General features: G+C 38.5%; 1 protein-coding gene across 2 annotated transcripts in view; it reads right to left on the bottom strand.

The window, feature by feature from the left end:
* Nucleotides 1-771: 771 nt before the first annotated feature.
* Nucleotides 772-12,959, bottom strand: part of nlgn4xb (neuroligin 4 X-linked b) — a 37,734-nt gene continuing 25,546 nt past the window's right edge. Inside the window, exons 7-8 of one of the 2 annotated variants that reach the window (XM_038293353.1) lie at nucleotides 8,695-9,304; nucleotides 772-1,750 (exon numbers count right to left, since the gene is read on the bottom strand). In XM_038293353.1, the coding sequence (XP_038149281.1) occupies nucleotides 1,346-1,750; nucleotides 8,695-9,304 (1,015 nt within the window). In that variant the 3' untranslated portion in view covers nucleotides 772-1,345. The remainder of the gene's footprint in view (nucleotides 1,751-8,694; nucleotides 9,305-12,959) is intronic. The other variant, XM_038293352.1, reaches the window with a different exon arrangement.

The raw sequence follows: 12,959 nt of genomic DNA, 5'->3' as shown, positions 1-12,959 counted from the left end.
TAATTTGACCATCTGTCTCTATTTCAAAAGATGAAGCGTTTGGGCTGCAAAGGTAAAGTATTTATGGTAAACAATCTGATACAAGAGGTTACAGTCAAAGGGTTTGAGTTGTTTTTTGTTTTTGTTTTTTCTCTTTTTTTTGAGCTGGTGCTTAATCATCAAACCAATACTGCGTCATTTAGACAGCACTGATCATTGATCAATATTAAAAGAAAAATAAACAGGATGATGTAAACAAAAAATTCTAATGTTCAGCTACTGAACAAGTATCTAACGGTCGCCACATAGGTAAAAAATACTAAAATGACTCTGCATAGCAAATGTAGCTTTTATATCAACATACTGTGTACATACTACAGGAGATGAGATGGAAAGACAACCAGCCTTGCTTTAGGACATCTATACAATAATATATTTATACGTATCTGAAATGAAAGCAATAATGTGGTTAAATAAGTCATGTCTTAATGCAAGTAGCAGATAAATGCTATAAATCATAATATATCATCTGTATCTTTCCATTCTATTTACAAGAGTTTGACACATAGCTGGTTAGAATGACTCTTAAGGGAGTCTAGCAAAGCTTCCGAGGCCCATTCCTTGTCTGAACATAACTGTTGTCATTCTTTTCATGTTTTATATATATATATATATATATATATATATATATATATATATATATATATATATATATATATATATATATATATATATATATATATATATATATATATATATATATATATATATATATAATTTCTAATCCTTCTCTTTTTTATCCTTTTTTTTACAACTGTCACTTGCTATATTTTTTTTCTCTTTTCCTCTCAGCTTAGTTGGATCCTTGGCAGATAGGGCCTTTTATCTATTTCAATGGAAAAAATGCTACATTCACATTTTAACAGGTTGTTCAAGTTGACATCAGCAGTCTGTGTGTGATACTTCTCAGCTCGCTTCTATGTATGTGTCTGATCTCTAAATTCCCAAAACGGTCACTCAGTTGCAGTAAAATAGAATCATAACTGACACGTGCAACTGTCCTTCTGAGGTGTAGAAAAAGCAGATTTTAAAATCCAGAGCGGCTCTTGACACGTTGGGTTTTTAGCAAATGTTGCACAGAGCTGCGTCTCCAGGGAATCAGGTTTAAGTCAGTTTCCCCAACATGCAACACACACAGGTCTGCCTTCTCATTCCGACAAATGTCTCTCTGTGGATCAATCTGTAACAATCCTGCAGGGTAATTATTAAGAGGTATTTCAGTCTGTTTTATGCATGTGTGTGAATATGTGTATTTGTTAGTGTAAGCTGTGACTGTGTGTGGCTGTATGTGTGTGTCTGGCTGCGGTTATACACGTGTGGTGGAGTGTGTATGTGCAGAGATGTGTGTGTGGGGCAAGTGTGTATTACTATATGGGCTATGGTGTGTATATCCCTGGTGAGGGTGGCCCATCCTCATCCCAGCAACTGATCCGGGTGTCATTGGGGTCATTGGTGTTGCAGGGGTAACAGGATGTGACCCTGGGGTCACGGGCAGCGAGCCTGGGGTCAGGGATGTCATGAGGGGAACGTCATCAGGAGAGCGGCGCAGAGTTAGGGTGTAATCAGGTGGACAGGTGAGGCGCACAGTGTCGAGTGTGCTGTAAATGTCCTGGGTGTCCAAACCATCAAGAGCATCAAGGGTGTCCAGAGTGTGATGGTGAGCATTGTTTCTCTCATCTGCGGACGCAACGTCACATTCAAGCTGCTTCACCTGAAGCATAAACAACAGGAAAAAAAGAGGTGATGAAGATGAACGAAATAAAAAATATTAAGTCAAATGTTTAGATTTAGCTGCGACTATATTAGTTAACAGATCAAAGTCAGTGTACCAAATCAATGTTATAATTTTAGGTTTTTATCGCTGCATTAAACTATTCTTTTTGCCATATCACAATAATGACACAACAAAATGTTTAAGTTTTCTTCATAGAAATGATGAGGTTAATTTACAGAGGTTGATTTTGTAGCACAGACGCAATGTTTTAACCATATTCTATTCATGACATCAGTAGGAATTATGTTAGGGCTTTGGTCAGGCCATTCGCAAAGCTTAATTTAAGCCAAAGCCACAAGGTTGAATGTGTGGCTGTGTGGCTTTTGTGTCTAAGGTTAAATATATGATCCACAGTTTGATCCTTAGGTTGAAGGAACTTTTCTAAAGCCCCTGTCAAGACTTGACCTTGACCATTTAGACATGTGTATGCCTGACGTATGAAAAATCAGGCAAAAAAACGCTGCCATACCTTGGATAACTTATGGGTACATTTTGTATAAGTTGTGAGCACGCTGAAGTACACTAAAGCAGGCTGGAAAACGCTGGCACATCTCAACATACTGCAAGTACGTTGAGAAATTTTGAGCATGCTCAAAATTTTCCAACAATACAATACATAGAAAGTTCAGCATCTGCCAGAGTTTTAGGAGATTGTGGAATGTCACGCATACGCTGTCTAAATCAGCGAGTTATGTCAGGGACCTAAGATAAAGAACGTCAAATGTTAAAATTTATCATGAACTAAAGCATCTGAAATATCGATATTCTAGTTTGTCATCATAGAAAGAGACACAAATCAAGAGAGAAACATTGCCCGAAAATTAAAACCTTCAGGCACAACTTAAATTTACTGTTGTCTTTATTTACAAGCCCTTCTCATTAAAAGCTTTAATGGCAAAACAGTTATTTCTTTATAAATTCATTCTTAACTCTTATATATTGGAACATACGCAGATTTAAATACTTTGTAAGCATTCCTAAGAATTATAATCTCAAGGATTCAGGACAAACACATAGAATGCCATTTTCAAACAGGTGGCTAATTCTCATTTTTCACCCTTAGCTTCAATCAGTCTGCATCAATCTTTGTACTGGCTATATTCTAAGCTACCAGCTTCTTTTAAAAGCAGTCCTGCTACAGTATAAGCAGCGGGTGTTAATACTCAAGTTTCACAGCTACACATTGTAGAACATAATTATTTTATCAGAGTGAAATGGTTACACTTAATTGTATTTGAGCCTTATATGCATTTGGAATATTTTGTACTGATTTTTAAGTATTTCCTAACACTCCTGTAGCATTGTCAAAAGATTTTGTAACTTGTAATAATTTTTTATAGTATTTTTCTGAATGGTGCAGAATCTCTTAATTCACCTGTACCTATTTGTGACATAAATGAATTTGAGGGAACTAAAAACTTGACATGAAAAATAGTAGAATCCTCACTACTTTGATAATGTAGCAATTAATAGCTACCGGTAGTTTTAATGGTCTGTATGGAATAGTATTATAAGGGATGAAGCAGGATAGTGTTAAACTTCTTAAGTCCCCCAGCTTAACCTAGAAAAGGTAAAGAGAAACATAAATTTGGTCTATGTCAGCAAACCAACCAATGGAAAGAAACTGTATTCGATTTTGTAAGGAATGGTCAAATATCCAGTAAGATCTAAGCCTAAGCTTGATTACTAAAGAGAGAGTCTTTTATCTGCTAGTTTATGTTACGGTTCTCCCCTTTTGGACTTCTTTTTGCGTTTCTTTTTTATTTTTCACTTATCTCTACCATTCTGTTATTTTTGGTAATTTCTATTTTTGGTAATTTGGTAGTTTCTTTTCTATTTTGTGATATATTTGAGCTGGGTTGCAGCGTCCAAGTTACAGTTCTCTCTGATGCCTCCTTGTACCTCTCTCATTTCCCCAAGCTTCCTTCTAGTTACGTCTATCCACACCTGCTCCATATCAGCTCATTAGCCCATTCTTTGTCGTGTCCCCATATATACACCTCCTCTGCAGTTCCTCATTGCCGGTTTCTTGTTGTTACTTTGCTCTTTATGTGTTTTTTCCCCTGGATACTTCTAGGTTTCGGTTTTCAGTATTTTGTTCCTGAACTTGTGATTCTTTTCCTGCCTTGTTAAATCAGCAAAACTCATCTCTGCCTCTTCATCTCTGCATTTGTGTCCCCAACCAACCTCCACCCTGACATCAATGGTTTCTGGTGAATTTGCCAGAATTTTAAGCTGCATGCAGAATTTTAAACCTATGTGGAGAAGAGGATATTAACAAAAGTTCATACTCATGTACTTAATGTCTGATTTTGTAATTTATTGAACTTGGATGGTTTAAAATAATTTTTAGCCTGGAAGATGAACTCTTCACATGCCTCAATTTTGGACTGAGAGTGATAAACACCTTATTTCTATATTTATATTTTACGTAACCCTCTAATTGATACTTTATGTAATCTTCATTTTAGGATTTTCCAGCCAGCAACTCCACAGTACTACTTCTACAGTAATATAGAACTGAAACCCTTTAATCTGACTCCATTTATCTATTTTTTTTTTTTTTTTTTTTTACTGACAAGTGAAAATATTAATGAATAAAACAGAAATTTGGTAAATCATAAAGTTTTACATCTTTTTTAAAATATTCTTTCTTACAATGTGGTGAAAAACTAGGGTACTGTGATGAAATCACTGTCTAAAAACAGCTGCATTCATAAAAATACTAACTTACCACTCTGTGTATACAGTATACATGCATGTATGTTATTTTTGATGTATCTGAGAGTCAATGAACCAAGTACATTTGATCATGGAGCCCAGTTTTAATGATTGGCACATCATTCAATCAAACAGACATGTGTTTAAATGCCTGTTTCAGCATGCCTTTCATTTAGTTTTTTTTTTTGCTTCAGATTTTCAAGGAGAAAATTTCACCATTTCTTTTTTCCACATGTGACTAAACAGCTAATATTATTTCATATCAGTTTTAGTTGAAACCAGATATTGATTTATATGCAGAAAAAATGTAAATCTCACTATCCAATATAAGACAAGAGCAACTTTACATGCTTTGTGTTCATAGGGTGTTATATCATGAGCCATGATATTAACTTTGAACATAGGAAGCAAAATATTTGCTCTCGTTGTGAATTTATTCCATATGTGTGCAGAGTTAAAAGTATAGAGGACGATCTTTGATTTCTGGTGGATCATCTTAAAAAATGGTCCTCCTAATTGTCACTCATTCTGGTGATATCTTTATGTAAAGCTGCCCTATGTGCTCGTCCCGTCAACTATATTTTTCTGAGCATTCGCACTTTCAGGCGTATATCTGTGGTAATAGAAAAAGTGTCTACGAAGTGCATTAGAAGAAATAAAAGGTCTCAGAGTGGCAGATACATCCCGGAATACTTTGCGTGAAGAGCTGTCCTCGCAAAGCATTATGGGACTTGCTGTCACAGCGGCCCGCTGATGCATTAGGCGGTCGCTACACGACAATAACAAAAATGGCACAGGGACGCAGTTGAGGAGGATTTACGTGACCAACGGGTAGCAAAAAGCAGTGATCATCTGTTCGAATGGTAAGTTAACTGAGTTCACTATAATATCCATATTATAGTCCCCGCTCTATATAGTGATTGAGGGATTTAGGGGTTAGGGCGGATGTTTAGACACAGTAAGTTTGCATAAGCTATGAGAACAGTACCTTTTAAACAGAGCGTTAACGAGGAGAAATGGGCTTGTGCGTGCTCTTGCACGCATTTATAGGCATTCCCTCTCATGAGCAGGTACAGGGTTGTGCATGTGCATTTTTTTTTTAAGTGGAGAGGGCAGGTATTTTCAAAAATTCTCCAAAATCCTCCACAATACCTTTGAGAGTTTGGCCAGGATTTGGGCTCTAATCGCACCTTCATTTGTTGTACTAACACACAGCCATTTGGGCGGGTGTTCATACAGAGGACAACATATAATTGTCCAAAAATTACTTGATTAAATAACATATTTAATGTCCCCCAGGTCAGCATTAAATTGAAATTATTGGCATAATAAGGGTAACCTAAATTGTTTATATTCACATCTGATAAATGCACAATGCATTGATGCTGTTACTTAAAAATACATAAGTTCACATACAGTTAGATCAACTATGTTTTTAAAGAATTAAGGAAATCCGATATAGTGTGACACATCTTTGTATGTATTTTAAGATAACACTTCAAAGAAACTGCTTCTTTGCGTGACATTATGGGGTAAAGGATATCAGAAAAGATATCAGGAACATAATAGTGGGATCTCTACGTGTCTGGTTAACTCTAAAGTATAATTTTCATTATTGAACAACAGTTGCCTTAGGGTGACACATTCATCTTTTCCGACAGTTATACACTATAATAAACTCCATGGGAATGTCTTATTCAAAACTCTATTTAAAAAGGAGACGGGCTGTGTGTTATAAAACTGTATGTCATTTGGTTTGAGTTGTTTTCACAAAACCTTGATAAGATGTCGATTGGAGCTGCTACGAGAGCGTCATTATCCACAGTGAAAGAATACTAATCCTGACATCTACACTAATGTAACTAACAGAGGTAGAAGCCTGCAGGTCTGAGAACACAATCCCTACTTTGAAGTATGAGGCTGGCAGCATCATGCCCTCAACGGCAGTGTGTTTGCTCATACCTCAATCTATTATTCATTAGGTAAATACTGTGGTATGTGAAACCTATCAGTGGATCATCCACAGACTAAAGACTACCTGATTGTGGCTCTACACAGGTGACTGAGATGTTAAATACTACAACTTAAAAATGGAAGAAAGTAAATGTGAATTTATTAGTTTGTTTTATGTTCCTTTTTATCTGATTCCTCAACTCTGATTTCAAGAGACTGCAGTTTCTCCCTATGTAGTTATTATTGGCATCATTAATTTAATTCAGCTTATGTTTAGCTTGAACGTTGTGTTTTATTCCTAATCAATTAAAAATAATAAACCTTTACAAATTCTACTAAATGGGAGCAGCATAGAGCTTTCTCTTTCTTTCACTGGAAAGCCGTTAATTGTGTGTTCCATACTCAAGAGAGACATTTGTAGAGATTTTATGCCGTTATGTTGCTCAAACCAGAGTGTAGCTACTTAAAAAATTCTTCTTTTTTTGTCCAATTGCTAAAACACAAAAGAAATCATATTAAAAGAAATATATTTTTCCTGTAAGACATTAATTCAAAAAAGTGATGCAGTGTTAAACATAATGTGTGTATCTTATTGTTAGACTGGTACCGCAGTAGTTTTAAGCTATAAAGTCTTCATATCAGCTTGAAAGGTTTTACAAAATGTACTAAAATATCTTTGAAGACACGCTTTAAACCTCGTGTTCTTTCTCAGACATGATTTTATTGTCTTTGAATAATACAATTAGCTATAAGTTTGATTTTGTTATTCAACATACAAATTAAAAATATCAGTACTGATACTCCTACTGTAAGTTTCAGCTTGCTTCTATATTAAAGTGCTTTTAGAAATTAAAATTAAAAACTAGTTGTTGTTTTTTTCACCATCCAATAGTCCTGCTAGTAAAGAAGAAAACAACATCCTATTTAATCATCAGTTAAGCAGTCAGTCTATTAGTTTGAATCTCAGTGGATAACAATTGGTCAATTGACATTGGCTCTGTAGTAAATCAAATTTGAACATAAAGTATTTTGTCTCCTTTTTTACAGCCTATGAGTCTTGTAAACATATTCCAGCATGCCCTTAAACAGCATCTGAAACTAGAATATCCCTATGTCTTCAACACAAGCATTAATAGCAACACTGTTTGCAGAAACAAAAGGGTTTTGCTGCTTTTTCTTTCTTATATAATATGATAAAATACACAGACAAATAACATCATCAAAGCAGCTGTGGTGCACAGCAACACAGCTGAATTGCTAATTATTAGAAATTGTCAGGCATAAAAAAATATATAAATAGCTTCACACACTGTGTAACATTTTCAACTAATACACAGCAAATAAAACTGAAATATTCTGGGAATGAAATGGAGGAAATGTGTAGCCATTCATGCAGTTGTACACATCTAACACATGTGCATGCATCCAAATGTTCTCTCTAATTTTCATACTGATAATGTCCTCTGATGACAGTCTGTGAGTCAGAAGAGCAATCCGCCAGCAGCTGTACTTCCAACCGACCAAGAGTTTAGTTAATCTTTCCTAACAACTTTGCTCTAGCTAAGGCAAGAGCATTTTTTGTTTAACTTTTATTGCTATTTAGTTTTTTTTTCCAGACTCATAAATTTACACACACACAAAAAAAAACCGCAGTTATCCCTAGAATCCAGATTCTGAATTTATGCTATAAGGTTTAGTAGTAATACCATCTGTTCCAGGAAGAAAACACTGCAACTCAATTTGTTAGGTTCAACAAGAAGAACATATGAAAGACTAGAAGAATGTATGTTACTATGAGCTAGTCTGAGGCTGCTGTTTAAGCTACTGGCTGCAAAATTTCCTGAAATAAAGCCTTTATTTTGAGTGCTGAGGGTTTTTTAGGAAACATACACAGAACACATCTTGTTAACAATCAAATAGTCTATTAATTAATTAATCAAACTAAGTATACCAAAAATCCACTGATTGTTTCGACATTTTTTAGAATAGAAAATAACCTGATGAGATATTTACTGAAATTCTTCCACAGGATGAAAAAAGATCTACAATTGTTTCAATTAGCTTTGTTATCTCATACTAGAGAACAAGTGTTTAAGGACTAACTTTTTATTTTATTTTATTAGCAATGATGAATAATGATTGTCTCTCAGAAAAAAAAGAATGCCTTGAAACATTTTAGTTTACATGGGCCTATTTAAATTACTCACCTGTAATGACATCAGTCCCTCTCCCTGCAGGTGTGCTGCAACGTCTGCAGGAGTAATATCTCTTCTAGGAGGAGGCAGTGGCCGTGGTCTACGGTGCTCAAGGCGTCTTTTGTCTTTTTTATACAGCAGAGCAGCAAACGCAAGTATATTGAGAAACAACAGTGACGCTCCTACTGCTATCGTCACTGAGAGTTCAGTGGAGTAGTCTTCATTTGGGATCCGAACTCCACTTTCTGCTCCATCCTGACCCAAAGCAGACTCCGGTGGCTGTGGTGTGCCTCCTTGCGACCCTGGATGCCGTGTGCTTATAGGAGTCCAGCCTTTGGATAGACGCTTGGTGTAAGAATAAGGGGTATCATCTTGTGGAGATGGACTGTGTGTGAAAGAGGAAACAGATTGCAAGAGTTCATTGACATGATGCAAGTGAGGAACTAGTTGGAGCCAGAAGGAGATCTTGGTGGCGCGGTAGTGATCTCTGACACGAGGTTTGAGGCCAATGTGGAGGTACAGCTGCTCTTTGGGAGTGTATTTAGACCAAGCAACTTCTTCAAAGCGATTGGGCTTTGTGTGGATGAACTTGGTGTCTTGAGGAACTGGTTGGTTTGGATCCCTGTTAAAAGAAAACAGCACTGAGATTAAATACACATGGTAAACTGACAAATGAAACAAACTAGTTTACATTCTTATCGTAAAACTATTGGCTAATTTAATTTCTTGCTGATTTTAAATCTAAGCCAACTCTTGGCTCGTCAATCAATCCCTCATGATGAGTCAAAAAATAGAAACTAGGACTAAAACTAGGACTAGGCCACCTATATGGACTATTGAATCATTTCATTTGTTTTATTGTATTATGTGATAAGTTTTTTGTGTTTTAATAGCCTTTTTTTTTTTTTTAGCTTTTAGAGACGTTGGATTCATCATGCCTGCTCTGACATTAACCATGTCATGGTTTTGTTTTTGTCCAAGTTTTATTTTGAGTTTTCATTGGTCTTATTTCGATTCTTGTGTTCTAGGTATTTTTGATTGTATTTCAGTCCTTAGATATTTCCTGTTTGCCCTCTTGTGTCAGTCTCCTTTTCCCTAGCTCCCTTCTTGCCTCTGTTCACACCTGCTCCAAATCTGCTAATTAGCCTGGTCTTTGTTTCTCTCTCTCATATAATCTCCTCCTGTTCAGACACTCTTTGCTGGTTTGTCATCATTTCCTTGCACCCTGTTTTTGAGTATTCCTGGCCTTCAGTATTTTTGTGGATTTATGTCTTGATTTTTTTTCTTCTGTTGAACTTTTGGTTAATTAAATTTCAAGAAAGCTCCTTCAGCTTCAGTCTGCATTTGGGTCCTGTCGAACCTCCAGCACCACTGTGACAACCCAAAAGACCAAAATAGATCTGCATTACTGTTTTATCTTAACTGTGATGTCTCTAGCTGTTGGGAGCTGGAGAAATTCCCATCTTTCTCCAGCAGAGTCTGCCGTGGATCCTCTGAGGGAGCCTCCTGCACAGCTGCAGCTCGTCAAGGATCATCGGAGGATCCACTATATAAGCTGTCTTCAGACCTTGCCTCAACGCCGCTGTGTTGTTCCAGTTGGTCAGCGCTAAAGCCTAGATCTTCAGTGTTTCTCCATGACTTTGAATCCAGTCTGGATTCTAACTACCGTCTCTGTTTTCCAGGAAACCCGTGCCTCCTCTGTGAGATCTCTAGAAGAGCTAACCTGCCGAGCCGACCCTCTTAGCCAAACCCTGAAGATTCACAGAGAACCCCCAAGCAGCTCAGGACTAGAGCTGGAAAATCTAAGCCAAGGTCTGTTCAAGCTAAGACGTGAGACGCTGAAGCAGCAAACGGACTCTGCTGGCAAACCCTTCTCCAGAACCAACAGTGACTCTCCCAAGATTAACCTGAAGAACCCTCAAGGTACAATCAGTGAATCAGTGGAAATCAAACCCTGTCAGCAGTCACTAACTGTGCTGTCTCTCACGCAGACTCCGGTGAACCAGTTCCCAGGCCCGAACCAGAATCAGTACATTCTGTGTGTTTTGTGCTTTAATAAACTGTTCAACTTTTCATCCCTGTGTCCGTCAGTGGTGTTCTGCATAACTGGGTCTCCTTCAGTGAACCCATCATGACAGAACATTGCGGCCAAACTCAAGGCCCAGCAGAACATCTCTGTCAACTATTGGAGGAACGGGATGCACATATCCACAGACAAGTTCAAGCTCTGAGTGAGTTAAACTCCCGTATAGAATTCCAAGACCATGTTGTCCGAAACTTCACCAGTCGTTTAAACAATGCTAACGCTACACCAGTTCCACAACCATTTCCGGGTCCTATTCCACCTCCGAGGTCACCGGCAGTGACGTCATCTGAGTTCCGCCCTAGTCTTCCAGAAAGATTTTCTGGTAACATGAAAGAATGCAAAGGATTTTTATTTCAATGTCGGTTGATCTTTCAGAACTCCCCTGGCTGTTTTTCCACAGATCACAAGAAGATAACTTTTATTCTCTCTCAGTTAACAGGAAGAGCCTTGGAATGGGCTCAGGCAAGATTTGCCGCTGACGACAGTTTAAATTTCTATTACTCTGATTTCATTGCTGAATTTACCCAGGTCTTCAACCAAGAAACTGACCAAACAATTGATTCTAGAGCTCTTTTCAACCTTAAACAGGGAAATTCTTCGGTGGCTGAATTTTCAATTAACTTCCGGGTTAAGGCGGCAGCTTCCGGATGGAACCAAAGCGCCTTGAAAGGAGCCTTTTTCATGGCATTGAACGAGCAAATTAAAGATGAACTCGCAACCCTCGATGAACCTGCCACCCTCGAAGATCTAATTCGCCTCTCCATCAGATTAGATAATAGAATTCGAGCCAGAAACAGTTCTAAGAAGCAGAGTACATTTTCTTCTGCCTCACATAACATGACTGTTTGTTCTCCCTCTACAGAGCAGTTGCCCACTCAGAGGTCTAAGCCCCAGTCTCTACCGTTGCCTGTTCAGGCCTCTCATTCGGGCGAAAGGGATGTCGAACCCATGCAGGTGGGACACACCAGGCTCACTCCAGAGGAGAGACAGAGGCGTTTTCTTAGCAAACTATGTATCTACTGTGGTGAGAGTGGACACTTCATCGCCTCCTGCCCGGCTAAATCAAAAGCCGGGGCCCGCCAGAGGATCTGAGGAGTCTGGCGGGCCAAATAAACACGAAGAAATCTCCTCGACTGTTACTGCCTGCCACGCTTTTTTGTGATAATCAAAGCCTCTCCTTCTCTGCTTTCGTCGACTCAGGCTGTGAACGTAACCTAATCGACTCTAACCTCGTCCAGCAACTCCAGATTAAAACCATTCCTCTCTCTCAGCCTCTCTGTGTATCCGCTATTGACAGGAAAAGACTCCATCGAGTTACCCACCAAACCCAGCCCCTCGAGCTACTTCTGTCAGGTAACCATCGAGAGACAATAACATTTTTTGTTTTTCCCTCTGCATGTTCCCCGCTGGTTCTCGGGTTCGAATGGTTGGAGAAGCATAACCCTCACATTAACTGGACTACATGCCTTCGTTCTGCTGCCCCCTTGTTGGGGTCTCCTAGAGGTGGGGGGGAGATGGACTCTCCTGACCTTTCTTCAGTCCCCTCTGAGTACCATGACTTAGCCCCTGTCTTCAGTAAGGTCAGTGCGACGTCCCTACCTCCACACAGACCATACGATTGTGCCATAGAACTTTTACCTGGTGCTCCTCTTCCTAGCAGCAGATTGTATAACATTTCCAAGCCCGAAAGAGAAACAATGGAAAAATACATCAACGAATCATTAGCTGCTGGAATAATTCGTCCTTCATCCTCTCCATTGGGCGCCGGGTTCTTCTTCGTGGGGAAGAAGGATGGTTCCCTGAGGCCTTGTATAGACTATCGAGGTTTGAACCAGATTACAATCAAAAACAAATACCCACTGCCTCTTCTCGCCTCTGCCTTTGAACCAGTACAGGGTGCAACAGTGTTTTCCAAACTGGATTTACGAAACGCTTATCATCTCCTCAGGATCCGTGAGGGCGATGAATGGAAAACTGCCTTCAAGACACCCTTGGGCCAATTCGAATACCTAGTGATGCCCTTTAGTTTAACTAATGCTCCAGCCTGCTTCCAGGCTCTAGTAAATGATGTTCTCAGAGACTTTCTCAACGTGTTTGTTTTCGTGTACATTGATGACATTCTCATTTACTCCAAGAACCTCGAAGAACACAAGAAACATGTCCGTCTTGTCTTACAGAGACTTCTGGAGAA

Source organism: Cyprinodon tularosa, unplaced genomic scaffold (genome assembly GCF_016077235.1).
Source record: "Cyprinodon tularosa strain WSP-4 unplaced genomic scaffold, ASM1607723v1 ctg324, whole genome shotgun sequence".
Lineage (NCBI taxonomy): Eukaryota > Metazoa > Chordata > Actinopteri > Cyprinodontiformes > Cyprinodontidae > Cyprinodon > Cyprinodon tularosa.
This window is presented reverse-complemented; position numbering and strand designations above follow the sequence as displayed.